We start from the raw sequence: 27,921 nt of genomic DNA, 5'->3' as shown, positions 1-27,921 counted from the left end.
CCCGCAGCCCCCCACCCCTCGGCCCTTCCCCAGACCCGCCTCTCCAGAGGGCCAGCCGCTGAGGATGCTGTTGAACCGCCAGAAACCTAATCTATTATTACACAGAAACTTCTGTGAAGTCAGGGGTTTGAACTCCCCAGAAGTGTTTGCCTGATTGGAGGCCGATAGCGGGGTGATTAATGCCGGCGATAAGGTGTTGATGGGTCTCTGGGAGCCGCCGCAGACACAGGGGCTGTTGTGTGTGCCGGGCTGGCAACTGCACTGGCCAGAACAATGGCCCATTGATCCTCCGCCCTCCTGCCGCCGCCCACCCCGGACAGGCACAAAGGGCGCTCGGGCCGGGAACCCCGAGCCCCGCGCTCCTCGGGGACAGGGCCCAGGGCGAGCGCTGTCCCGGCCAACCTGGAATCAGAGGAGAGGGGTGCCGGGTCTTCCCTGGTGTCCTCCTCCCTCCAGCGACACCTGTCCCCACAGAGAGAGCCACCCTGCAGGTGACAGAAGCCTGGTGCCTCAGTAGCCAACCCCACAAAATGGGGTGACAAAGTCCCTGCCCTGAAGGGCCGCCTGCTCAGCACAGCCCATCACATAGAAAAGCCCGTAAAGGGACACACGCGTGTTTACCCGGCACACGGCTGCAGGTAGGGAGGCTCCAGACACAAAGGGGGCACAGCGCCGACCCAAGCGGACACAAGTCCACACACACAGACACGCGGCAGCGACACGCGTCAACGCAGAGCTGACCCCTCCTGGAGGGGCCGCGATGCCGGGTGTGTGTGATGGGGGCGGGGACCCTGGACAGTCCCCGGTACCCTAGGAAAGGCCCTGTCCTCTCCCTGTGTGTGGATAAGAACTGGGGTCAGGATGGGAGCTGGGGTGTGGGGCAGGCGGGGCTGGTGCGAGGGGGCCTTCTCCTCAGCTGGGCCAAGGGACGTCTCAGGAAGAGAGTGATTAGGCCAGCGCCTGGGAGGGGGCTTTCATGGCTGCGGGTGGAGGACATGGTCTGGGCGCAGGCCCTCCACGGAGGCCGAAGCGGGCGGGCCCCTGTGAGTCCGGTGAGGAAGCTGGCTGCGGCTCCGTGTGGGATGCAGGTCAGCCCAGACGAGAGCAGCGTCCCCCGGGGCTGCAGAGCCAAGGCCAGCCCTGTGGGGGGGCCAGGACTGACCCCCGGGGCACCCAGTCTGGGCGGGGGAGGACGGGAACGGCCACTCCACAGGCAGGCGCCACAGTGAACCCCCCAACTCTGCAGCTGTAGACCGCACAGACTTGCTGCCAAGCAGTTCTGGAGGACCGAAGCCCACCCTGGGTCTCGTGGTGCCAGCTCGTTCCTCTGGGAGGCTTTGGGGGGGGGCGCATACTCCTCAGCCTGTGGCCCCTTCCTCGCCGGGCCCCGGCCTCAGCATCTGTGGACCCCTCCTCTCTCCGACTCTCGTTCCCGCCTCCCTGTTTCTGTGGTGAGGAGCGCGGGGCGCCCTGGGCATTCTGGAAGGGGAGCCACGTGGCAGACGGGGCCAGTCCCGCAGCCCACTTGGGACCTGGAGGCCCCAGGAGGGAGGGGACTTTGTCCCCAGGCAGCAAGTCCTGGCATCAGGCTTTTGTGGCCGCAGAGCACCCCCATTCCCGCCCTGGTCCCGAGTGTGGGGATGGAGGCTGCCAGCTATGCCGGGCCACCTTGGTGGCTTCTGTCGGTAGAGGGAGAGGGGGAAAGGGGGCCAGGCCAGGCCCGGGAGGCTGCGGGCGGCAGCCGGCCCGAGCTCTCCGCCGGGTGCACCAGAGCTTGTCCTGGCCGTCCGGGCCGCAGGGTCATCGCCCTGCCAAGGTGCCTGGCTGCTCTGGACACTCAGCTTCAGTGACAAAGTGAAAGGGACTCGGCGGTCGGGTGCTGGGGGCGAAGGTCTGCCTCTGGCACAGCAGCTCCACGCAGGGCCCAAAGGCTGCGGCCGGGAGAGGGCCGCCCCGGCGGGAGCCTCCACGCTGTGCCTGGCCCAGAGAGCCGAGGCCAGGGACCCCCGGGCCAGAGCTGCTGAGGTCCCGGAGGCCAACTTGCTCTGCGGGCATCAGCACGCCTGCTCCCCACCGTCCCCTGCAGAACATGGCTCGGCCACGTCCCACGGTCGGAATGCGGGGCCCCGCGGGAATCCAGGCCCTGGCGAGTCTGGCGCATTCCAGCTGGTGTCGGTGGGAGAGTCCCAGGAAAGGAAGCCAGGGCCATGGGCCGCCCACCACCATGCCCACCTCGGTGCCAGGCACAGGGATGGGGGATGGGTTCGAGCAGCCTGGAGACATCCTTCTCTCCTCCCATGTCCCCTTCCCAGCTCCAGGCAGGACCCCCCTGGTCCTCAATGACCCACCACAAATAAGGCCTCTTTGTGGCCCCATGCAGCCTGTCTGCCCGGGGACCCTGCGTCCCGGGGATCAGGGCCCTAGGATCACACCCCAGACCGCACACGGGAAGGACAGAGCTGTCTCCCCTCCTGTCCGGCCACCCTGACACCCGGCTCTCCCAGGGGCCCCCAGTGGCACCATCCCTTCAGCAGCTACCAGAAGCTCTTCCCTCCGGCCCCCCCTTTGTCCAGTACTCAGCCCTGGGTTTCCTAGTTGGAAGGCGACCTTGGGGGAGGATTCATGAAGCCACACTGAGTCAGCGGGTCACTGTGGCAGCCTCTCACAGGAGCCACCATCAGTAGGGCATTGTTGGGGGGCAGTCACCAAGCCTCCCCTCAGCCACCGGCCAGGAGCCCCCAGGTGAGCTGTAGAGGCAACAGGCTCCTCCCCTTCTGCCCAGGCGTTGTCCTCAGCCCCACCCCGTCTCCATGGAGCCTCCTAGGAGAGAAGAGGGGACAGCCTGGCGCCAGGAGGAGGCCAGATTCAGGGGTGATGAGGGGCAGCCCCCCAAGACCTGACACAGCGGGGGGGGGCAGTGGGCCTCCTTCCCCACAGGGGGAAGGACACCGGGCTCAGGCCCCAAGCGGCCTTTGGGGCCCTGAGATGAGAGGGTGCTGGGGGACAGGGCCCCCGCGTGTGGTGCACTCACTCCCAGGACGTTAGATAAGTGCCTGCTGCTGGGCGCGGGCCGCCAGGCAGGGCCCTCGGGTCCCTCTGTTCCTGGGGCAGGGGAGGACCTGGTCTGGTGTCAACAGGCTTGCTGGCCAGCCTGATGCACTGCCGGGTCTCCCTGCCACCCTCTTCCTGCATCCCCCAGTCCCCAAACCCTGTGGTCAGTGCCACTTGACCCACCAGGGAGCAAACCGCCCCTCCTGCTAGAGGTGCCTGCCACCTCGCCCCTGGCTCCCCACCCCTGGGTGCTGGGGCCACAGGCGCGCTGTTCCCTGACCACCGACGCCTGCCCTGGCTCCTCCTCCCTCCCGCCTTTGCCGGGGCAGCCTGGCACCTTCCCTCCCCACGCCAAGGCCCAGAGGTGATGCGGACGGAGGGGCCTCGCAGCTGGGAGTGAGCGAAGGGGCCCGAGGCACCGGCTGCTTCCGACGGGGCCCGAGGGGCGTCTGACCTTTCCGGCCACGGGGCAGCAGTTGCGTGAGCACGAACAATCACCCCAGTGTGCGAGGCACAAGCAGCCTTTTCTTCCTCGCCAGGCCAGCGCACACAGCTCCCAGCCTGGCTTCCCTTGAACAAACATATTTATTGTGGCCGCCGCCGAGGGCCTCGCCTTGCAGCCGGGGCCCGGGGGCCTCTGTCCCACCCACCCGGGCTCAGGGAGGGGACCCCTGCCCTGGCGGTCTCCCCCGCCAGGCCCCCTGCCCTGCAGGCCGCAGCCCTGTGGTGCCCAAGGCAGAGTGGCTCCAGTCTCCCCCTCAAATGGCCGCCAGAGCTCCCACCGGGAGCCCGTGACCACCCACAGGCAGCAGGCCAGCTGCCAAGCTTCAGGCACATGGGAGGCAGGGCCTCTGAGGCAGCCCCACCTGAGCCCCCCTCTCTCCAGACTTGGTGCCTACCTCAGTGAGGTGTGCAGTCTCTGCCAGGTGGGCTAGCAGCCCCTCCCTGGGACTGCTATGTGTGATGCCCCTCCTGGTGACATCCTGAGTGGTGGGGTCAGGCTTTTCAGGGCTCCTGGCCTCCATCAGCACAGGGGCCCCTGAAATGCCATGCCTGCCCCCGACCCATCCCAGCCTACCTGCCCTTCAAGGCGCGCACCTCCCCCACCCCCACGGTTTTCCGTTCGGCAGGGGTGGCGGCCGTGGCTCTGTGAGCCAGAGGACGGGGAGTCCGCCAGAGCAGCGGGCCGGAGCCCACACGGAGCCCGCACCGAGCGCAGCGGGCGCCATCCCCGTCCTGGGGGCTGGAGGCTGTCATTGCAGGCGAGACAGGGCCAGGTGCTCCCTAGGCCTCTGTCCTCTCCCGGGTCCCCACTTGGCCGTCCCTGCGTGCGGGTCTGTGCGCCTGTCTCCTCTACGACCCCAGTTGTACTGGATGAAATCCACTCACCCCAGTGGCTGCGTTTTACCTCCATCAGCCTGTCAAAGGTTCCGTCTCCAAACTCTGTGGCAGGACAGGAGGACGGGCTGAGCCTCTGCCCATTTCCTTGGTGTCTGCGGGAGGGTCAGAGGCAAGGGGTCATCCCTACCCCTGGGACAAGAGGGGGCCTTGGGATGTCGGTCCAGGAAGCTCCCTGGAGCTGGAGCGGGAGGGTGGCCCTTTGGGTGCTCAAGGTGCCGAAGGGCACCCCACTTCCACCCCGCCCTCTGGGCTCCTGCAGTATCTGTGCCCGAAGGGGCTCTTTGTGGGTCCCCCCCAGGGCAGTACCAGCCCCCGTCCCAGGGCTCAGGGCCTCATGGGACTGGGGGTAACTGGGCCAGGGGGTGCTGGGGCCTGGAGATCCCAAACCCAGGCCTGTCGGTGTGACATCCTGAGGAGCTTCCCAGGTCCGAGGTGTCCCTGGGGCCTTTGAGCCTAAGGGGCCTGGGGGTCGGAGCAGGGCTAGGTGGGCTCCTGTGGCCTGGGGGAGAGCCCCTGGCTTGGATGAACCCAGTGGGGCAGGGGCTGCCACTGACGCCGGTGTGGCCCGGGGTGAAGGGCAGAGACCCACACTTACGTGCCTGCCACTGGCAGTGGCCCTCCTGGTGGGCTCCTGGGGTTGGCGCTCTGTGCTGTGTGTGTGGTGCTGGGTGGGGCTGCGGGGGGAGTGGGTTGGGCACTCAGTCACCATAAGGTACTTGAGGTGTGGGGACCCCGGGGTGCTGGTGGGGAGCTGGGGCTGAGCCCAGGTCAGACCTCAGCCACCTCGGAGGAGCTGGCTGAGAGTGGGGAGGGCCTGCATTTCTGGGGGAGTCTGAGTGGCCCCAGCCAGATGGCCACACTCTGGGGCCCCCAGTGCCCCAGAGTAACAGCCAGGACACCACCTCCCATAACGCGGTCTGGAGGGGGTCCGGGCGCAGGGCATTAGGGCAGAGCTCCTGGCTTAGAGGAGCTGCCCAGGGGGCTGAGCCCGGGAGGGTGAGTCCGAAGGGGAAGGCAGGGTGGGAGGGGAGAGGAGGGGTGCAGTGGAGCAGGGGGGGTCTCCCCTGCTGGTTGCCCGGTGGGTGGAGGCGGGAAAGGAGCTGCCCGCGTGGCCACAGGGCGCCTCGGCGGGTCGGCAGGCCAGGCCGGTGGCCCTGGGACGGGACAGGGTTAGCTCCCGGCCTCCTGGGCCAGCAGACCGACTCACAGAGCTACAGAACTCTCGGGTTTTTTAAACCAGTATATTAGCTTAATTTTATAATTTTAACTTTACTTCAGAAGTGCTGCTTGAAAGTAAAAATCCCCTAATTGTACTTATGATCTCAACGTGAATGCTCGTGATCACGTTTGCAGCGAGGGCCTTTGCGTGGCACTAAGCCCGCCAGTCCTGCCTTGGCCCCGGCAGGCCGTAGAACGCAGCTGGCGGGTCCAGCCAGGGAATGGGGTCCCCGGTGAGCCTCTCTGCCCGCGTCCACCTCACCACCCAAGGGCCGGAGACCAGGTCTCGGGGAGTGCCGGTGGCGCTGGGTTCGAGGACAATCTGAGGCCCACCACAGGCCTGCAGAGGTGGGGCCTCCTCATGCCGTCTCGACCTCCAGGGCTGGTTGGTGGGGGGCTGCATGGAGGGCGGGCAGAGGCACTGGTGCCCACCGGCCCCGGGAGGGATGTTCCTGGGCCCAGAGCTGAGGCCGTGCTCCCTCGGGGTCGGGCAGAGCCAAGTTGCCGCACTCCAAAGGCAGGGGAGAGGGTGCTGGCCTTGACCGTGGGCTGTGGTCAGTATGGGGAGTGGAACTGGAAATGAGGAAGGTGAGCACAGACAGCTTTAAACAGTGGGGAGGGGAGGAGATGCAGGAAGGCGGGCTGGGTGAACCCCCACACAAGGAGGGTGCTGGGGTCCAGGGGGGCAGGGCAAGCAGCGGGCGCTTTGCCGAGGCTGGGAGCAGGAGCAGCATCCTGACCCCGGGCAATGGGGGAGGGCTCCCTGAGGAGGCAACGTTGGCACTGGGTGTGACGAGACAGGCAGAAAGTTCCCTGCCGGGCTAAGGCACCAGAAAACACCGGTGCCTGGGCCTTGGACACCCAGTGCGCCTGCCTAGGACACGGTCCTGGGCACAGGGACCCTGGCCTTGCATGGGACAGGTCAGAGCCTGGAGCCTGTCCCCTAGGGTCCCCAGGGAGGGTGTCTCCTGGGGTGGGGGCCCCTGGGGCGCTCCGAGGGCTGCCAGCGCCCGTTCCTCCTGCTCCGTGGCCATTGGCCCAGCCAGCTGTGGTCGGGGAGGACAGAGAAAGGAGAAGCGGGGCTGCTGGGAGCCCGCATGGGGGTGCGGCCTGGAGGGGGGCACTGATCATGGCCAGCCTCTCTGGGCAGGGACAAGAGGTGAGGGCTGGCCAGGGCAGGAGGGGTTGGGGTGTCGGTGTGGTGGGAGCCTCAAGGACAGCGGCCAGCAGGAAGCCCCTCAGGCATCCCGGTCCCGCCTCCAGGCCCTACGTGGCCAGGAGGGCAGCCCCATGGGGCTGGCGTGACTCCCTCTCCTGCGAGGTGCGTGTCCTTCTCTCCGGGGACGGCGCCTGGGGGACCCCATGGACAGTGAGGGTGCGGTGGCCTGGGGGTCTAGAAGCGAGCGTACTCAGTGCATTGCAGCAGTCACCGTGTGTTTAGACACACTCGTTCTGGCTTTCAGACGCACGGAGATAAGGGAGTTGAGTCCATTTAGAGGAAGGCCCTTGAGTAAACGGTGGCGCAGGTGTTCAGAGATAGGGCCTAAGTGACGTGTGGCATGGCCCGCCCAGGGGACAGCACACACTGACTTTGAAGTCCTCCTGAGTGTGGGTGGCGGCACAGTGCTGGGGGACCCTGGTGATTACATTGGGCCCACCTGGATACTCCAGGGTGACCTCGCACCTCAAGGTCACCTGCTGGGCAACCTTCTTTCCTGTTTTCCTCTGCTATGTGGCCGGACGCGTTCCTGGGTCCAGGGGCCGGGACGTGGATGTTTTGAGGGGGGCATTGTTTTGTCCAGCACAGGGCCCTGGGTGGGGAAGGTCCCCTGAACCTCTCTGCATCTCCCCAGGTCTCCCCGCACCCCCTCACGCGTCACCTCTGCACTGCCCCAGGTGGGGACTGTAGGGACCCTTGTGCAGTCTCAGACCGGGACATGGAGGGAATTTGGGGGTAGCCTGCCCCCCTGCCAGACCCTGGCCCTCTCAGCCTGCCCTACTCCAGTCTCAGCCTTGACCTTCTGGGCCTAACTGTCCTTCTTCCTGTAGCCACACTGTTACTGATGGAACATTCCAGAACTTTCTTCCCTGGAATGCTCATTTCATTCTGTCATTGTGAGTGAGGGCACTGGGTCGCAAGACACGCTGGCTTTCTTGCAGGGGCAGCTGCAGCCAGAGGCTTCCTTGAGAGGGCCCCTCTCCTCCTGTTTCCTCCCCTCCCCGCCTCTCCCCCGCTGGGCCCCTCTGTCTGCCTTCCCTGCTGCCTGCAGGAGCCCCCCTCCCCAAGGCCCCCAGCTGCCCCTCTCCCGCCGCCACCCTGCTCAACTACCCCTGGCCAGTTTATAACCTCCCAGAACTCTCCAGTCCCCGCTGCTCTTTCGATGCTGACCGTGGAGGGTCACTCTGCCCAGCACCGGGGCATCATTATCTGCTTCTGTGTTAAAGGGTGAAAGACAGACGAGTTTCCTGACCACCCAGCAGGCTTCTCCTCCCTGGCCTGCCCTCGGGGCTCACCGATGTTTCCCACAGAGCCACTGTCCCTCACACCCTCCAGCCTCGGGTGGCTCAGACCCCAGGCCACGCTGGCTGGAGTCAGCCTGCACGAGACGGGCAGAGCCACCGGGGCAGGGGCTGCTGGGCCTGGCCTGCCCGCTTGCAGCCTGACCTGAAGGTCAGCCTGGCCTGACCTTGGCCACCTGGCCAGGCCCCCGCTGCATGGACCCCCCTCTTCAGTGTGGCAGTGGCGTCTGAACACTGGTCCAGGGACCCAGCGCCCCTGCCCCCCGCCACCCTTTCCCGGTGTGGTTGGCACTTGGCAGCTGAATTGGTCTGAGGCAGGCTTGCTGTTGGGGGGGTGGGTGGCTGAACTGGCTTTTCTGGGGCTGAGAATGCCCCGTGTTTGCCCGGCTCTGTCCTGCTGGCCCGGGGAACTTTGCAAACAAGAGCCAGGGAGGGAAGGAGGCCTCCCCTCCCTGCCGTCCCCTCCCCCAGGCTCTGAGCTCCTCGGCTGCGAGGGGCCGCGGGGCCTCCGGCACAGGCTGCGGAGGAAATGCAGGCCAAGCAAAGCAGACCCGGGCCCAGGGCCCAGCCAGCAGGGCGGGCAGCCCAGCGCAGGGGCCTCTGGGTTGGGGTGGGGGTGGCGGCAGCAGCGAGGCTGGACAGAGGCCCCGTGAAGGTCGAGACCACAGGCCGGCCCGTCAGGAATGCAGTGTGGTGGGTTCTTTCCTCAGCCCGGGGCCCTGCTCCTAGCCCAGGACCTGAGGCGCTGTGCTGGAATTCCCAGCAAGTTCTTTGTTGGATCACTGGCCCCAGAGCCCTCATGAGCACAGAGGTGGAGGCAGACAGGGAAGGGGACCATGGGGGTGACCTGGGACACCCCAGCGAAGTGGGATGTATGAGCGCCCTAGCAATACACATCCCCAGGCCGTCTGTGTCCTTCAGGGACTGAGCGTGTCTCCAGGGTCTCCCGGGAGGTCTGGGGTGAAAGGGGCGTCCTTCCTGTGGCCCCCCAAAGCATCATTCAAGCCCCTTTCCCTCCAGGCCCCCCACCCCCTCCCTCACAGCTGACCCCAGGACTGGGGGTAGCCTGGGTCCGTGCCCAGCACCCGTGGCCTGCCAGGTCCAGGCTGGGCTTGCTGCTGTTCTGCCCCGGCTGCCCCCGCCTCCCCTCTCAGCTCCCAAGGTCAGGTGTGAGCCAGGGAGAGGACCCCATGGCCCTGCCCTGGCAGTGTGCCCTGGTGGACAGCAACCCCACCCAGCCTGCTCTGGCCCAGAGTCCACCCAGTGGGGCCACAGGGCCCTACATGCACCCCACGCCCAAGGCAGACGGCGTCAGAGTCCCCCCAAGGCCTGCTCCCTCATGGCCCCCTGGGGATGGCTGGCGCCTTGATGGCAAGGCCCCTTCTGACGTCCCGGGGTTTCCCAGGTGCACACTTAGTCACATGCAGCTCCCTGTGGTGGTCTCCATTCTGACTCCATTCTGCTGTAAATAGCTTTATTATTGTCGTGGTAATCGTTAAGTGGACTTTGTATAGCACTGTATAATCAATATATTGAAAACACATAAGAAATGTCACCTAGTGAACTACTCAAAACGGTGCCGGCACTCTGGGGTTTGGACAGCCTGCTGAGCCCCCCTGTGCCCCAAGCAGGCAGGGGACTGTGTGTGGTTCATGGCCATCCTTTTCCCCGGGCGAGCGTGGATTTCGGAGGGCTGTGAACAGAACCGGCAGCCCCAAAGGGCACCACTCAGGTCCGCCCAAGGTCAGCAGCCGAGAGCCCAGGAAGCTTGTTGTAAAGAGATTTACAGGAGTTTTGCTCCATTTGCACCAGAAAGGCTGGCAAGTTCTCTTGCCGCTGAGATGGAAACGCCTAGAAATCCTAGGTGTTCTCAGGGGTGGGGGTGTGGCCGGGACCTTGGCCACCTTTGTGGACTCAGACAGAGGTGCACGCCGGCACTGTCGGCCCCACGTTGTATCAGACCCACGCACTCCACCGGCCTGCCAGCCTTTCCCAAGCCCACCGGCTGCGGCCCGGGTCACGGAGTTCCAGGCCGGCTGCCTCAGCACTGGCCGCAGGCCCACTTGGTACCCCCTGCCCGCCCAGGAAAGGAATGCCGCCCGGCTGCGGGTCGGGCCGCAGGGCGGAATGTTTCTCGGTAGATGACTCAGGTGTCTTCACAGGACATCAGCTGCCCGTCCTGGTGGCCCAGGGGCTGGGGCCTGCTCTGAGTTTCTACCCCCACACCCAGCTTCCCCAGGCCTGGGCTCTGAGCCCGCCCTCTCTGGGGGGCTCGGGACACCAGCCTGCCCATTGCTGGCTCCTGTGTCGCCTTGGAAATCCACTCCGCCCTGAGATGCACCCCATGCCCCTAAACCATGAGCCCCTGGCGGGCCGAGCAGGGTCCCAGGTAGTGTGTGGTCTGCGTGCGGCGGGAACTGGGCGGCCTTGCGGAGCCACGCCCTTCCCCAGGCCGCCCCACACCCGCAGGGGGGCTGTGGCTCTTGAGGGGATCCATCTGTTCTCCCCTCACCCCGGTCTCCAAAAGGATTCTTTGCAGAGCCAGCGACACAGGGAGGACACGGGAGTGGGACACTGCAGGACCCAAGGCGCAGGTCCTTGCTGGGGCAATGTCAGGGAGAGGCCCTCCCTGTGCTGCCCCTGGGGCCCAGCTGCAAGCCGGGGCTTTGGCCTCGCCAGCTTAGGGCCCCCCCCCACACACACACCATGTCTCCTGTGGAACGGGAGACGACGTCCCATGGCAAACACAGGCACAGGGCTCTGAGGGCCGCTTCTGGGCCAGGCGGGCGCAGGCGCGGTGTGGGCTGATCACCCCGGGGGGTCTCTTGAAACATCACGTTTCCTTAGAGTCTCCTGGGCCCTCAGTAGGAGGCACCTGTGCGACCCTCTCCTGTCCCCGTGAGCAGACACCAGCAGCATCTGAGACACCCCCGTTCCTGGGAGCACCCCCCAACCCCACTCCAGCCGGGCGCTGCTGAGCCCACCGGGACGGGCTCCTGGCTGCGGACCCAGCGTGTGCGCGTGTGGGCCTGTGCGTGTGCGTGCATGTGCAGTCCTCTCGTGGCTTTGTTCAGTCACCATTGCTTCCTGATCCCCTTCCCCCATGTACCAGGCACCATCTTGGGCCCTGAAGATACAAAAGTCAACAAAATGGACGAAATCCCCACCCACAGGGTTTAGGGTTTTGCAGGGAAGACAACAGGGGAAGGGATTTCTGAAACACGAAGTGGGTTCCAGCCGGGGAAGGGGAGGGTGGCAGGTCAGGGGGGCCGGCCAGATGGTGGGCCGGGGTCCCTCCTTGGTGGGACTCCCGACCTGGGAGGTGCCAGACGCCCTGGGCCTCATCGGGTGGAAGCCCCTGTTGGGAGGTGTTTCCTGTATCTTCCCAGGTCAGCCACTTTTGCTCACCTTTTGTCAGCGTCTGTCACCTGCCCCCCCAGGGACACCTCTGTGTTCCTGTGTTTTTGCTCACCCCCTACCCAGCCCTGTGGCTGGGGTTGCCCTCTGAGGGGTGGGCTCTGTTCCCAAGTGGGCGGGGGTGCTGTGTGCTGCGGGCTCCTATCTGCACCAGCGGTGCCCCCAACCCCACGTGCCCGGGGGCACCCCTGTAAGCTACACTCATCCCCCGATGCCAACTTTACTCCTTGAGGTCAACTTCAGAGTTCAGTTTACTGAGTACCTGAACTTCAACAGTGAGCTCACCCGGCCTGGCCTTGACCTCTGGCATGCACACCATCTGGCCCTGGAGCAGAGGGCCTCTGTGCAGGGAATGGCCGCTGGCCGAGCGTCTGGCCCTCCCCGGGGTCAAGAGGCGCCCTCGGAGGGCTCCCCACAGGGCACTCATTTGCTCCCCGAGAACACCCTCTCCAGTGCTAATTGCTTTTCTGGGGGGACTTGCTTTTCTCAGCACGTTGCTGCGGGACGAAGACAGGCCGTCAACCCGAGCAGGTCGCCCCCCTGGCGACCGGGCCAGACTTTCTAAAACCGGTACCGATAACGGATCCAGGGCCCTCGATGGTTTTCTAAGCACGTGATCTTCTCGGCCGCCAACCATGGCAGCCTTGCCTTTCCCTCCATGTCCCTGTCTCATCCCTTCACGTCGGGGGCAGCTCCGGGATGAGGCCCACTGCACGGCGTGGGGTCTCAGTGGAGGTGCACGGGGCGTGTCTCCTTTCATTGGACGGCTCAGGGTGGGTTTTGGCCTGTAACCTGCGAAGCTAAGGAAACTTCTGGCCCTGACGGGGATGGCGCCCGGTGTGCCACCTGTCCTTTGTGGCAGGAACACCTCGGCGGGTCCCGGGTGACGGGCCCAGGCGGGCGCCTCCCCTCTGACACACTGTTGTACTTGGTGAGCGGGTGTTCTGTGTCGGTTTCCACACCCGTGCTGGCCAGGGCGGTGGGCCTGCAGGTCTGACCCCTCAGGTCCCCGCGCCTGGACCCAGAACCGGCCCCTGCCCCGTTCACAGGGTCCCCCTTCCGCAGCCGCCGGGCGCCTTGTCGGGGGGTCGGCACGTGCAGTTTCGGGCGGTCCACAGAGCTGGGGGCCCTCACCTGTGTTCATATGTTTTTTCTTTGTTTGTTCACTGTCCAGGCATGAATTTTTGGAGGAGGCCTCAGGTTGTTTCTTACATAAATATTTATTCAAATATTTTGTTTCTTCAAACACCAAATATTTTGACATTTTATCTGGTTTTAGGAATTCATTTGATCTGGCTTTTCAAGTTTACTGCCCCTAGCTGGCCATAACACCACTATCTTTACGATTGTTGCCATCGCCCTGTGCCTTTCATCTCTCAGTCAGCGCGCGGGCCGGAAGGTGGGCCCCGCCCGGCACCCGCACTGCGGGCTCGTCCTTGAGTCAGACTCTCAGGGGCCTGTCTGCCCCAGGAATCCTCGCCACAGGGCGCAAACTGCGACCTGCCCCCCCATCTGGGCTGGACCCAGGAGCAAAGAATGGTCTACCGCTGTGCATACGATGGGGAAAACCCCACAGCTGAGGTCCGGAGGCACGTTTCACCGACACGCAGCCACGGGTGTCCCATCGCCCGCTGCACCCGCCCACATCAGACCCCAGGGGCCAGGGCGCTGAAGCCACGTTCTCCTCCCGATTCCACGTCCTGAACAATCTGGCCTACTCTTGTCCCTGGCGTTTCTGGGGCCCTCACCCATTGCTTCGTGGTCCTGGTGCCCCAGGCGGAGCCTCACTTAGAGCCAACCTGGCTGACTCGCTCCGGGCACACACTCCTGCCAGCCAGCCTGGCCCTGGTGCCAGGCCGAGTTCATGGTGGCAGGTGGGCCCAGAGGGTGGTGCTGTCACACGAAGTGGGGGGGCGGATCTTAAACAGCTTTAGGATCACAGGTTGTACAGAGGGCTCACATGAGGGTGACACATTTGTCACAAGGAACAAACCGATGCTGACACGGTTTCTTGACTGCGGTCCATCCTTGATTCTGATTCCCAGGACCATCCAGGCCCCCACCTCACACTCAGGCCCCTGTCCCCGAGGCTGCTCTGGGCGGGGACGGCTCCTCAGACCCTCCTCGTTGTGGAGACTTGGACGGAGTGGGGGAGGGCTGGCCAGCGGTTGCAGGCTGTCCTCTGCTGGGGTCTGTGTCTCGGCAGCCTGGGGGTGTGCGTGTGGGGAGGACCCCGCCACATCGCCTCGGGGCACGTGCTCTCCGCGTGGCCTGTCCAGGCAGCACCTGTCAGGGTCCCTCACCTCGGGACGGCTCTTCTCCCCTTCCCATGCTGTCCCCTGGGACCCACCAGGGCTTGGCCCGGGAGCCCTGGATTGCCCGGCCAGCCCCCGTGAGCCGCACAATGGGCAAATCCAGGAGGGGACCCCTGGAGGATGAGGCCTGGGCCCCGCCCCTCGAGCTGTGCCTCTGGCTACAGGGGGCGGGAAGCTGGGCGGCAGACAGACAGTGTCGGGCCAGACGTGGGAATCCACACACGGCCCCTTCTCAGAGGCGGGTGCTGTCCCCGGGGCCCCCGCAGGGTCCTCAGGCCTCTTTCATTGGGCACATCCGAGCCGAGCCTGGCGCACGGTGGAAATGCAATCTAATTAGTCTGGCATTGAGCCCGTCTTAAAAGTATTAACAGAGCCTTAAACTGTGCCTTTGGATGGGGGTGAAGAAACGCCTCAGAGGGAAATTGCCGGATGGTGACAAAGCCCCAATTTATTAGCCCTCTCCAGTGGGGGCTGTGCGCGCACGGTAATTACTTTAATGGGACTTATTTTGCTTCGTTGCCCAAAGTAATTGGTTTATTAACCTCTCCTTTCCTTTGCGGGGAGGGCAAGCAGAGGGCGGGTGGTGGGCCTACAGAGCCCTGCCCGGCCCTCTGCCCCTCGGCCAGCCGGCGTGCCCGGCCCGAAGTGGCCCGGCCCCTCCCCGGGGCAGCCAGCACCCAACCCCGCCGGCCTGGCCCAGAGCTGCCTGGCACCCGAGAGCTGCTGGGCACTTGTGGCAAGGCAGGCGCCGGGAGAAACACGGGGCCCTCGAGGAACATGCTCAAGCAGAAGGGAACGGGGCTTCGGGCCGTGTGGGCCCCGTGCAGCCGGTTTCCTGCTGTGGGGCCGAGGCCAGGCGGGGCAGGCATGGCCCAGGGGGCTCCTGGGGAAGGGGGGAAATGGGGAAAGGGCGCAGCGTCTCCAGGGCCGGGGGGGTCCTGGGTGCTGAGAACAGGGTGTGTGGGCTGGGCTGGGCTGGGGGTGGGTGGGGCAGCTGGGCCTTGGTCGGCACTCCCGCAGATGGGAGAACGAGACCTCTGCCACTGGCCACTTCCCTCACCCACAGACGGGCCCTCCAAGGAACCCCACGAGGGCCCAGGGCACTGTGGGCAACATCTGACCCACACCCACCCGTGGCCCAGGGCTGGGCTGTGGCCAGCTCTCCCTCATGGACACCCGGGGAGGCCCAGAACTAGACAGGAAGGAAACCCCCCCATAACCCTCAGCTCCCTGAGGAAGTGTGGGTCCCCTGTGTCCCCAGAGCGAGCATGTGGAGGAAGAAAGCATAGCTCGGGAGACTTGGGGACCAGCAAGCCAGCGTGCCCCCCGTGGCCCGCCCTGCTGCTTGGACTCGGGGACGCCCACCCACTGTGTCTGCCCTGGGGCAGTGGTCACGTGTTGGGAGAGGAGGGCAGCCTGCGTGGCTTTGGGCCCTACCAGGTGCTTCCCCCAGGGCCTCCCCAAAGGGGGGCCCTCGGTGTCCTGGAGGGGGGGCCCTGATAACCCTCCCAGGTGAGCTGGGGACCAGGCTAGAAGGCAACCTGGTGTCCAGGCCCAGCCGTGAGCTGGAGGTGTGGGCAGCCTAGAATGTGAGGTTTTTGACCCCCTCCCTACGTACAGTGGGGAAACGGAGGCCCAGAGAGTGCACACGAGGTCTCTGCGGCCACCAAACCCCACTGTGGGGACCCCCACTGACCGCACCAAGCCTGGCCTGGTCTCGGGGCACAGGGCCCCGCTGGCACCTGCCCCTGTCCCTGGGTCACTGGGGGCCCAGGCCATCGTCCCTCCCTCCCTGTGCTTCAGGGACACTTGTCCCCTGAGAGGCAGACACTAGGCCTTTGCTCACCTTCCCTGTGCAATTTAGAGCTGTGACCCAGCCAGGCGAGTGACACCCGACGGCCAGGTGTCTAGGGTCGACCCCCCAGGAGGGCCTGTTTCCACTGTTTCCACTGCTACCTGGCCCTCGGGTTTCACTTTGGCCCCAGGGCCAGCTCAGCGCTCAGTGCTGTGTCAGACACAAGCTGCTGAGGGAGAGGGGACAGGCCTCTGGGCAAGAGGGCTGTGCCCGGCAAGCCCATGCTGCCCCAGGGTGTCCCAGGCAGCCTGAGGGGCCAGTCCTCCCTCCATCCCTGGCCTGGGGGCCTGTGCCACCAGCATCCCCACCGGCAGGGTCAGTGGCTGCCACAGTCTCTGGGAGGCTCAGGCTCTGTGACAACAGAATGGCCACAGGGGCTCGGGGTGTGAGGTGCAGTGACGGGGAGTGTGGCCCCAGCAAGGGAGGGGTACAGAGGAGGACAGGAGGCACCTGAGACTGAGTGTCCGGAGTCCGCTCCGTGTCTGGCTGGGGACCGGCCCTGGGCAGGGGCTTTGGGTGGGGGGAACTTGGGCTCCCCAGTGAGAGCCATGTGAGCTGGGCACACTGCCCTGCCCCCCACTGCCTTCAGCGTCTCAGCTGCCACCTGGGAGAACAGGGCAGTTAAGATGCATCTTGAAGGGCATGGGCTGGACTGGAAACAGGAGAGAAGGAAAGAAAAGGGGGCAGAGGGGAGGCCAGCCCACCCCCCAAGGACGGGGTCGCCCAGAGTCCAGGTGGCCACCCAGAATAGGCAGAGGTGGGGGTCCTCCGCCGGGGCCATGGTCATGGGGTTGGGGTGCACCAGGCTCGTGAGTGGCCCAGCAAGTCAGGGAATCTGGTGGGTGGGGGACAGGCGGAGGCACACTGCGCAGTCTCATGAAGGGCTTTGTCCCAGACCCCGGTGCAGAGGTCCCACCGTCCCCACCCGATCAGGTCTCCGTCCCACTGAAGACAGGCTGGGGAGGGCACCTGGTGGCTCTGCAGGCCCACAGGCCCTCAGGGGTGGCTTGCTAGGCCCTGCTCTGCTCCTAGGAGCGGGAAAGAAGGGGCCCCAGCAGGGAGGGATCGTACTTGACCCCCTCCTCCACAGCAGGCCTGCTCAGCCCCGCTTAGCCCCCAGGTGCCCAGGGAGCCTGGCAGAACCTTCTGGCTTCTGACCCCCAGGGCTCACCCCGCCAGTGTTCCCTGCCCTTCGATTCCACGCCCCTCGCTCTCCCGCCCAGGACCCCGAGTGGCTGCAGAGGCCCCGGCAGGGACCGGCTGGTTTATGATTCACAGGCTTTTGGAAGGAAATGCACACAAACCACTTCTGTGGACGGAAATCAGTAAGAAGCCCGTGTAACTCCCCTCAGACCTGAGGTGTTCTCTCTCCCTGTTTTAATCAGCAAGTCCCCAGCAAGTCACCCCAGCTTGGCCGTCTCTGACGGCTCCCACCCCCGAGGCCGGAAAAGGGGACCCCCTGGCTCCGTCGGGGAAACACTGCCCTGGGTTTCTCTCCCTGGCGCTGGAAGCTCGCCAGTTCCCTGGGCTTAACAAGGGCTGACAGCAGGCAACCAACGTCCTCACGATCTCCCCAGGGCTTCAGCGGGGTCCCCCAGCCCCTCGCCCAGCCCCTCTCAGGGACAAAGCCAGGACAAGGTGCGTTTCTTCACCAGCTCCTTCCAAGCGATGGTGTGCTGTCGGACTGCCCGCCAGGTTCGGGGCAGGAGGACCCCTGTCTCCACACCCCAAGGGGGGCCGGAGCCTGGCCCCAGGGATTCCATTGTAGCAAGGCCACGTCCCCAGGCCTCACAGTCCTCTGTGAGCCCTCGGCCCCTGAGGCCTCTGAAGCTCAAGGAGTTCACTGGGAGCAGTGAGGCCCAGCCTGGGGGTCGGGTTTGGGTTCTCTGACACCCTCGTCCAGGTCCCCATCCCCCACCCCGCCTCTCAGAGCAGTGGGCGCAGCCTTTGAGAGAGGAGCCGGGTCCCAGGGTGGGTGTGTGCATGGGTTGGGGCTGAGGGCGGACGTCGCAACCCCACACCCATCAGCCCCTGTCCGCCCCATCCCCAGCTCCGGTCGGACACGGCCCACTTCCCATCACTGCGTTCAGCGTGCTTTGTAGAAGGGGGGTCCTGTGGGTGTGTGGCCTTGGCGACCGCCTGCTTTCACCGACCACAATGCTGTGTAGTTTCCCCCACGAGGTCCTGTGGGTCCAAGCTCCGTGCCTTTTCCTGTCTCAGTAGCATTGTATGGAAAGGACGTGCCGAAGTGCGTCTCTCCGCCCGCCAGCTGGGGATGCGAGGCAGCTTCCGCCCTCGGGCTGCCGTGAGCAGCGCCATCATGAGCCTTCGAGTTTGAGGTCCGGCGTGGACACGGGAGGCACATCGCAAGTGGCATCGCTGGGTCACGTGGTGTCTCTGGTTCGGCGTGCCCTTGGGTGAGGGTATCAATCAATAAATAATTTTTTCTCCCCATCGGCTGCTCGTTTCTGCCACAGAGATGGCTCCAAGATTGTCCCTGCCGCACGTGTGTTAGTTCGTTCCCCACCATGCTGGCAGCATCCCGTTCATCCTGCAGGGGGTGGGGGGTGTGCTCTCGTGCCGCCGAGGGACCTCCCACTGTACGGACGCACCACCCTCTGCTCCCCTTGCAGCTAGGTATTGTCACTGTGAGTTGCCTTTCTCAGGGGTGACGCTGCTCTGAACACTGGCTCGGTGCCTTTGGGGGACTTATGCCCCAGTTCCTCCGGGGAATGGCTCTGGAAGCAAGAACGCTGGACGGCCCTCCCAAGTGGCTGAACCAGGAGCCTCCCACCGTGCACAGGGTCTGTGGCCCCGCGCCACCACCCCCCCCCCACCCCACACTGCCGCGCACCTGAAACTCTCGGCCCCTGTGGTTTCGATCATTGTGGTGAGGGCTGTGCGCTCCTCAGCGAAGAGCTGTTCAGAGCTCGGCTCACCTGCCAGGGCTCCTGCCAGGTCTCCCTCACGGGCGCAGGGCCACAGGTTGTGTCCCCACCTGGGCCCTTCAGCAGGAAACGTCCCTCCTGCTCCAGCAGCGAGGACAGCGGGGGCACAGAGGGCCCAGTCGGCGGACCTCCTCTTCCCCTCCACCACTGGTGCCTGTTGTGTCTTGTCACGGAAGCTGTGGCCTCTCCCAATGTCGGGAACAAGTGTCCTGTGCTCACCTGGGGCCCGTGTCTACCCTGCTGGCCAGGTCTGGGCCCAGCGTGTGGCAGGGATGGTAGCCTGTGTCCTTTCAGAGGGAGAGGCCGATGGTTCCAGGACCGGTTACTGAAAAGAACACCTTTTCCCCGCAGGGCTCAAACAGCACCTTGGTCTCAGACAGAGGGGTTGCACGTGTGCACCTGCACCCCGGCTCCCGGCCCGGCCCGGCCCATCCTGTCCGTGTGGTCTGCTCTGCGTCCGTCTCTTCGTCTCAGCTCCCTTCTCGTCTTCATCCCTCGGTTGTGCTTCTAATTAGAATGGGTCTTGACGTGTATCTAATGTTTTTCTGCCCCTTTGAGCTGATGACATGTGTTTCCTTCTCTCTCGGTCGACGTGGTGGGCTACGCGGACTGACTTCAGATGTGAGACGGGCCTGCGCGGGTGTGGGTCTCGTGGGCGGAGCACGTGTGTGTGCAAGAGAGACCGGCCCTCGATTTTCCCTTCGTGAGGTGTCCTTGTCGGGTTCTGGTACCACGGTCATGCTGGCTCACGACTGTCCTCGAAAACCGCTCCCATACGCTTGGTGTTGTTTCTGCCCTAAACACTTGGAACCATCCCGGGTACCTTGTCACAACTCAAAGGGCTTGTTGTGTAGGGGAGAGATCGTTAAAATTCCAGATTTAATTTATTTCATTAGTATCAGGCCATTCGAATTTTTTACATTTCTTCTCCTGTCTCCTCTTATATATTGTGTTTTTAAGACACTAATCTAATTTATTTAAACTATAAAAAGTCTTCCTATGCATACTAGCCTCTGCAGGGATTCTGTAAAAACATCTCCCGGGCCGCACGGATGCTCCGTTTCTGGCTCCTGACGCCGTCAGGCTGCGGGGGCCCCCGCCCCCCGCAGGTACGCCGGAAGGTGGTCAGTTTTACTAGTCTCTTTGGAGACTAACCTTCTGGCCTGGTTGACTGTCTTCACTGCACTGTGCATTTTTTATTTCGTTAAATTATGCTCTTGTCTTCATTATCCCTCGTCTATGTTGCTGGAATTTCATTTGCCATTTTTTTCGCTTCTCGGGGCAGATTCAGCCTTGCCTCTCCTCTCCAATGCACGCTGGCAGTCATGAATTTCCCTGTAAGCACTTCCTTCGTGGGACCCTAGTCCCCACCTCATTGTGAGTTTTCATAGAGGCCTCTTTATTGTTATTCAGATAAGACTGTTTTCCAGCTCTCATTGGATGTCATCTTTGACCCTTGAGTTACTCAGATTCAGCTCTAAGACAGGAGGGGTTTCTCGGCATCTCTGTCTTCCTGATTTCCAGCTTCATCTCCCTGGACTCAGGGAGCACACACACGTCATTTCATTTCTCAGAAATGTCTTGGCACGTGCTTCGAGAGCCTCGCGGAGGCCTCCCCAGGGGGCGGTTCCATGCGTTCTTGGAGAGCTGTGCGCGCCTCGTCAACTTAGAGGCGCGGTCCCGAATGTCGGTCAGGCCACCTCACCGCTCAGGCCGCCCCACCCCTCAGGCCGCGCACGCTGTCTCTCTGCCCAGGTCCCGTTTTCGTCTTTGCTTTTGTGTCTCTGCTGAGGCTTTGGCAGCCCCCCCACCTCAGCCACCTGCCGTGACTGCGGAGCCCCTTCCACCTCTCGTTCTGCCTCCGTTTGCTTTGTGTGTTTTCAGGGTCTCTTTGTAGGTGCGTACGGATTTGGAATTATTCTCTTCCCACCCAAGGCGGAGCCCCTTTTAAACTATGGAAGCTTCCTCGTGATCTCCAAGCCCTTAACACTTAAAGTCCTGTCTTAGTTCACCTACAGCAGCGTCCTCTCGGCTACGCTGGGGGAGGCCTTTTCCTGTCCACCTTTCTGTATCTCTGTGTTCTAAAGGGGACTGGCAGGCAGCCTCGGGTTCTTCAGCCCTGCCTGATGACCTCGGTCTTCCCTTGGAACATTCGGTCCCTTTGAAACACACCCAATCCGCCGTCTTCCTCCTGCTTCCCATCTGTCCCAGCGCTTCCTTTCTGTCCCCTCTCCGGCTCCTTTCGGATTAATCAAATATCGTTGTCATTTGATTTCCACCCTCCATGAGCTGGTTGATTTTACATTTTCTATTATTTGTCCTTCAGGGGCTGCCTAGAGACTGTGAAACGCGCCCCGGACTCTGCAGCGCCGACCTCGGGCAGGCACTCTTGCCGCCGCCCCAATGACACACGGAGCGCCTCGCTGCACGAGGTCGCTGCCGCCCTGCCCTAATGCGGTTTTCACCGTGTGTGGTAGCTCCCGCGTACAGGCGTGTATGTGCATGTGCTTCCAGGTGCACACAGCATTACGACGACGCCCTTCCAACAGATCAGCCAGTTTTTAGATGATGAAACCCCCCTTCCCTCTAGTAACAATTAAGCCTCGTTGACGCGCCATCTCGCCAGCGTGCAGTAACGAAAACTGTGTCATAAACCTGTCCCCCTCTGCTCCCAGCTTCCCTCGGGACCTCTGCCTGTGCCCGTGGGGCCCCCGTGTCGTCCTTCAGGGCAGCTCCCCAACAGCGAGGTCTCCTGGTGTCGGTCTCCCCTTCCTGTCCATCTGTCTGTCTGCCAGTCCCAGTACGGTACACACAAGACTCCCCACCTTAGCCATCCGGAGTGCGCGGCTTGGTGGCACAGAGCACATCCACACCGGTGTGCTGCCGTCACCACCGTCTTCTCCAGAACTTTCCATCTTCCCGGAACCGACGCTCTGCCCCCATTACACACTCACTCCCCCTCCCCAGCCCCACTCCAGCCCCGGGCACCCACTGTCCTGCGTTCTGTTCCCATGGCTCTGACTGCTCCAGGGGCTCACCAAGCGAAAGCACTCAGGGTCCACCCCTTGCGTCTGGCTTCTTTCACTTCCAGCTTCCGTTGCGAGGACAGACGCGTTTGATGGGTATAGAACACTAGGTTGATGATTTTCCTCGAGCACTTTAAAGATGGTGTCTAGTGTCTGTCCTTCCTGGTGACAAGCCCGACATCAGGACACTGTGTCATCGCCCCCTCCTTCCTGCCCTGCTCCTGGGACACTGCTGGTGCCTTTGGGACTTCCCGAGTGTGACTCAGACAGGCCTGGGGCTGATGAACCTTTTGTCTCTCCGACGTGGGTCCAGAGAGCTGCATGAATCTGTGGCCTGGTGTCGCCCGTCATTTTTGGACGATTACTGGCCAGCACATCTGCAGAACCACCTGCCCTCCATCGCATCCTCTCCCTCCGGATTCCACCCATGGCAGAACTTCCGGCCACGTCTCACAGGCCTTGTATGTTCCTCTGTGTTTGATGCCGCTCCACGCCCCGGCGCGGCCACTTCCATGCCGTTCCCCAGGATTTTCTTCTATGCCCCCTCTCCTAACTGTTGTAGGGTTTCCTTTTTCAATTTTTCAAGTAGATTTTATTTCTCTGGTGAAATTCTCTGGCTTCCCATCTATTCCCTTGAACCTATGTATCGTGGTTGTTTAAAACCTTTTACCAGAAGCCTCTGAAGCAAGCCATGACCCCCACCCGTGTCCGAGTCCCTGAGTCGGCATGCTGGGCCGCTCACCAGGGTGCCAGCCGGGTGGTGACGCTGGTCTCCACCAGCCGCTCTCTGAAGCCGTCGGGCTGCCAGCCAGGGTGCCCCAGCTCTCCCCTGCCTGGCTTTTCCAGCAGCTCGGCTCCAGCGTCCCCGCGGGCAGCGCACGCTAAGAGGGTGAGCGGGGGCTACCACGTCGCCTGAATAGGCAGTCCACTCTCACCGCGGTGAAAACAGACCTATCTCCTGATGAGGGGGCCTCGAAGGACCAGCACACACCCAGAGTCTGCCCCAGTGTGCCCTCGGGCCCCCCCAGCGCAAAATTCACTCACCCCCCAAGACAGCGCCCAGCCCCATTGAGTCAGACACAGCGTCTCGCTCGAAGGCCAGGCTCTCATGGTCTACCTCTCACTCCGGCCTCTGCCCAGCACCTGCCACGTCCTCGGGGGTCTCAGTATATTGGTGTCGGACTTTCCAGGCCTACTGTCTTCCAGCGCCGTGCAGCAAACCACCCCTAACTACGGCTCCGCCTGAGTTCTCACTCACGGTTCCGTGGACCAGCAACTCAGGCTTCGTGGGGATGTCATTCTGCTGGGGGGGTGACATGCAGCTGCGACCACTGGGTGGCTGATCAGGGATGAGTGGTGGAGGACGGCCCCACCCACAAGTCTCCCGCTTGGCACAGGCTCTCCGCCGGGCCTCCCGGGTCTCTGTGTCACCTCACTGGCCGGCCAGCCCGCCAGCTCGGGCTGGCCCACGGGGTCACATTCCAGGAGCACATGAGCTCTGCCCGGCACCACTTCCCAGTGTCCTATTCTCTGCCATCAAGCATCCAGAGTGTCCCAAATTCAAGTAGCGGGGAAACTGTCCCTCCTGACGGAGGATCTGAAAGTGCTTCAGGCGTTGAACCTACCGCATCTTTGCGTCTGTTCCCACGCTCTGTTTTTCCCTTGGTTTGCCGTCTTTCGAGTACTAGGAACATGTGGGGGCTCCTCAATATCGTCTCCCTAGTGAGAACGTGGCAGTGAAGACCTCCATACTGAGGGCAGGGGGCCATCCTCTCCGTTTCCAGAAGGGCCCGCCCACACGCCCAGGGCGCAGGGGGGAAGGCGCAAGCCTCTCCTCGCAGGGCGGCCGTGGACACGCTTCTCTCTGTCCCCCGTGCAGGCTGCGGGAGCACCACCGGGCCACCATCAAGGTCATCCGGCGCATGCAGTACTTCGTGGCCAAGAAGAAATTCCAGGTGGGTCCCGTGCTAACCCTCTGGCCCTTGCCTGCCCCGAGAGCCCCTCTCCCAGCAGCTGCGGCAGCCGCTTCATCGTCCCTCCCCCAGATGCCAGCCCAGAGCCAGGGGCATATGCAGAGCCTCGGGGGCTCACTCACCCCTCCCCTGATTGGTAGGCACATGGTGTGGGTGGGACTCAGGGAGGAGGCCAACGGGCCCACATCACCTGGGCAAGAGTTGGTGTCCCCAGACCCCAGAGCCCCATCCCTCCCTCTCCCACCCTGTGTGAGGCATGAGAGCAGAGGGGAGACCTGTGCCTGGGCGGTGGCCTGCCTTCTCAGGGAGAGGTGGGGTTTCTTTGGCTTCCCTCCACTCCATGGGTGGGGGTCTGCAGCAGCCCCTCAGCCCCCAGCAGCCCCTTGGCCCCCTGAGCCTAAGGCCCCCAGAGAAGGCTGGTGGGTGGCAGCCTCAGCCCCACTCCTTCTGCTGTGGGGACTGTGCTTGGTCTGAGGATGGGACCCAGCTTGGCCTGCACTCTGAGAACAGGCCGACTTAGGGACAGGGACTCACAGGGCGGTCACTCCCTTTCCAGTAGGCCTGACCACAGGGAGACAATGCCAGGGTTCTCCCAGGGTTCGCTTGGGTGCCCACATGACCTGCATGCAGGCAGTGGCCCGTGCCCTCCTGGCATCTGGGAGGCCAGCGCCAGGACTTGCCCTGTGTCCGTCAGGCCCGCGACTCCCTGGGCTCCGCACCCACGTGCCTCTGCCCTCCCGGTGCTGACGGGCACAATGCGGGCCAACTCCATGCCCGCTGGGGAATGGCTCAGACCCCAGGGTGAGCCCGGCCACCACCGTAGTCGCTCTGGCTCTGGTGGCGTGGGCTGGACAGGACTCCCTGACCTTTTTCACCTGCCACCTCCCCTGCCGACCAGCCCGAGACAGGGCTCAGTCCCACATGACAGAGAGACAGGCTGGGCTCAGCATCCCCCTGACACAGAGGGAGCAGCGGGGCTGGGACCCAGCGCTGACCCTCCAGGGCATCTGAACCTTATTCCCTGTCACGCCTGAGCCGGGCCAGCCGGGTCACGCTCTGCCAAGCTGCGTGGCAGGGCCAGCAGGCCTCTTGCACCCTCCAGCCACGGCCAGGCCCTCCCTCACACTGCCAGTGCCCATGCCCGCAGCCCTCCTAGAGGCGGCCTTGCTGCCACGTGACTGGCACGCTCCTGTGTCCAAAGGCAGCCTGGGCGGTCAGACTCCTGCTTGGCCGGCCCCTGCCACCGGGGTTGCCACTGGGGAAGGGGACCCTGTGGGGCCTGCGGTGGCGCTGATGTCACCGTCCTTCCCTGTGGTCCTTTCTGGGGGTTGCGCCTGAGCCCTGGGTGCACGTGCTGGCTCAGAGCTGGTGCTCTAGCGTCGCCCGCCTGATCCCCATGCCCCATGCCTGCCATGGGAGCGTCCCCAAGAGCCCGGTGCCCCTGTCACCCGGAGCGGCCCTGTGCTCCGTGGCTGTCCCCCGGGGTCCCCTCTGCCCGTTGTTGGAGGCTGCCTGGGAGGGGTGCATGGCCAGCCGCGTCCCTTCTGAGGACAGTGAGNCGCTCTGGCTCTGGTGGCGTGGGCTGGACAGGACTCCCTGACCTTTTTCACCTGCCACCTCCCCTGCCGACCAGCCCGAGACAGGGCTCAGTCCCACATGACAGAGAGACAGGCTGGGCTCAGCATCCCCCTGACACAGAGGGAGCAGCAGGGCTGGGACCCAGCGCTGACCCTCCAGGGCATCTGAACCTTATTCCCTGTCACGCCTGAGCCGGGCCAGCCGGGCCACGCTCTGCCAAGCCGCGTGGCAGGGCCAGCAGGCCTCTTGCACCCTCCAGCCACGGCCAGGCCCTCCCTCACACTGCCAGTGCCCATGCCCGCAGCCCTCCTAGAGGCAGCCTTGCTGCCACGTGACTGGCACGCTCCTGTGTCCAAAGGCGGCCTGGGCGGTCAGACTCCTGCTTGGCCGGCCCCTGCCACCGGGGTTGCCACTGGGGAAGGGGACCCTGCGGGGCCTGCGGTGGCGCTGATGTCACTGTCCTTCCCTGTGGTCCTTTCTGGGGGTTGCACCCGAGCCCCGGGTGCACGTTCTGGCTCAGAGCTGGTGCTCTAGCGTCGCCCGCCTGATCCCCATGCCCCATGCCTGCCATGGGAGCGTCCCCAAGAGCCCGGTGCCCCTGTCACCCGGAGCAGGCCCTGTGCTCCGTCGCTGTCCCCCGGGGTCCCCTCTGCCCGTTGTTGGAGGCTGCCTGGGAGGGGTGCATGGCCAGCCGCGTCCCTTCTGAGGACAGTGAGTGGGTTGGGGGTCAGCTTGAGGCCCAGGCAGGAGACGGCCGCCCACCGCTGAGCCCTCACAGCTGGCACACGGTGGTCTCGCCGCCCTCTGGACTCGGGGGGCTGGGCCCGCTCTCCCAGCTGGGTGAGAAGGGGAGCTGGTGGCCTGGAAGGGGAGGACACATGGGCAGGCGAGCTGCTGGCCCAGAGCCACCCAGCCCCCCGCAGCCGAGCCGGGCATCAGGGCCCCTGGGGATGGTGCAGGCACCGACTGTCCTGCCACGTGGGCGCCCACCGCCTCTGCGCTGCGCCAAGCCAGCGGGGCACCGCTCGGGGAGTGACTCGTGTCTCCCGGCCTCAGCAAGCGCGGAAGCCCTACGACGTGCGGGACGTCATCGAGCAGTACTCGCAGGGCCACCTCAACCTCATGGTGCGCATCAAGGAGCTGCAGAGAAGGTGGGTGTGGCCCTGGGGGCGGGGCTGGGGGCCGGGGAAGGGGCACAAGGGGACCGAGGGGGCGGGGCCTCCCTTCCCCTCCCGCTTTGGCTCACCGCTGCAGGGCGCTTCATGGCCAGCCCACCCCCTCCGAGCAAGGCACAGGGCCCACCCTGGGGCCTCCCCACCCTGGCCGTCAGGAGCCACCATGCTCTGGCTTCTGACTTGAAGCCTGGAGACACGTTCACAGGGAGGTGGCGTGGTCCTTGGGGCCAGCACAGGCTCAGACCAGCAGTGCCTCCACCGTGGGCTAGCCTGGGCCCGAGCTCCATGGGTCGTGGGTACAGCTGAGAGAAAGCGCTGGTCCTGACCCCACGCCAGGGGCAAGGGCTGCCCTGCCACACCTCCCACTGGGACATGAAGGCTGCCCAGCTCAGGGACCCGGCCTCGCCCTGGAAGGCCCCCCATCCCCCACTACAGGCCTGCCTTCTGGAGTGTGTCCGAGGGGCCCGGCCTGGGGCCTGTACACAGCAGCCTCGGACCCTGTGCGATCCTGGGACTCACCCTGCCCAGGGAGGGAGTCGAAGGGAGTTGCCCAACCTCAGAGCCCCCCAGCCCCGTGGGAAACGCAGGCCTCTGGGGCCCGGGAGGCAGCTGGCACGTGGGCAGGCTGCTGCAGGGGGCAGCTCCAGAGGTGGTGCCAGGCAAAGCATGAGCTGATACCCATCTTCCCCGCAGGCTGGACCAGTCCATCGGGAAGCCCTCCCTCTTCGTCTCTGCCTCAGGTGGGTGTCCACGGTGTGGTGCCCGGGGTGTGGCAGCCCTGCAGACCCTGGTCCCACCTCTTCCCGAAGTCAGAGAGAGCCCCAGGGTCTCCACAGTGAGGGACAGGCAGCAAAGGCCAGAGAGAGGGTCAGGGGCCCCACCCACTCCACTCGAGCAGCTTCACACCCACCTCACAGATGGATTTTCAGTGGGTGAGAGGGACCACGCGAGTCCCTTCCAGTGGCCTCCTTTGGGCCACAGAGGGTCTGGAAACGTGGCCGGGACCCTGGGAGGGAGACCTGGCGGGGCATCTCCCTCTGGGGTGCGTGGCCAGCCCAGAGCACAGCAGGGCTGGTCCCCGCCACGCCCACCTCGCTGCAGCCCCACCGTCCATACCCCTGCCCCCCAGTGCTCCCCACCTGAAGCACTTGCCACAGAAGCACTTTTATAAGTGGGTGGGATCTGGCCAGTCCACCCTCAGCTACCTCAGCCCCACACCAGCCTTGTCCCCTGACCCCACAGAGAAGAGCAAGGACCGCGGCAGCAACACCGTCGGCGCCCGCCTGAGCCGAGTGGAAGACAAGGTAGGGGTGGCGGGCCCAGGCCGAGCACACTGCTCCTGGCGGCCGTCGTCCGGGGGCCCGCACACTGTGCCCACCCACCGCAGCCACTCACACTCCAGGCCGCATCCCGAGTCGTGCGAGGGCGTGCGGGACATGGATGG

The 27,921-nt window shown here is 64.3% G+C and overlaps 1 protein-coding gene across 1 annotated transcript in view; it reads left to right on the top strand.

Annotated features, from left to right (window-relative positions):
• Positions 1–27,921, top strand: part of KCNQ1 (potassium voltage-gated channel subfamily Q member 1) — a 237,303-nt gene that overhangs the window by 158,194 nt on the left and 51,188 nt on the right. Inside the window, exons 12-15 of the mRNA XM_037047796.1 lie at positions 23,631–23,706; positions 26,359–26,453; positions 27,171–27,217; positions 27,720–27,781. Coding sequence (XP_036903691.1) covers positions 23,631–23,706; positions 26,359–26,453; positions 27,171–27,217; positions 27,720–27,781 — 280 coding nt within the window. The remainder of the gene's footprint in view (positions 1–23,630; positions 23,707–26,358; positions 26,454–27,170; positions 27,218–27,719; positions 27,782–27,921) is intronic.

The sequence above is a fragment of the Sturnira hondurensis genome, unplaced genomic scaffold, assembly GCF_014824575.4.
Source record: "Sturnira hondurensis isolate 20B ecotype Veracruz unplaced genomic scaffold, ASM1482457v3 Scaffold0006383, whole genome shotgun sequence".
NCBI lineage: Eukaryota > Metazoa > Chordata > Mammalia > Chiroptera > Phyllostomidae > Sturnira > Sturnira hondurensis.
The sequence above is the reverse complement of the archived record's forward strand: the minus strand, read 5'-3'. Positions and strand labels throughout refer to the sequence as shown.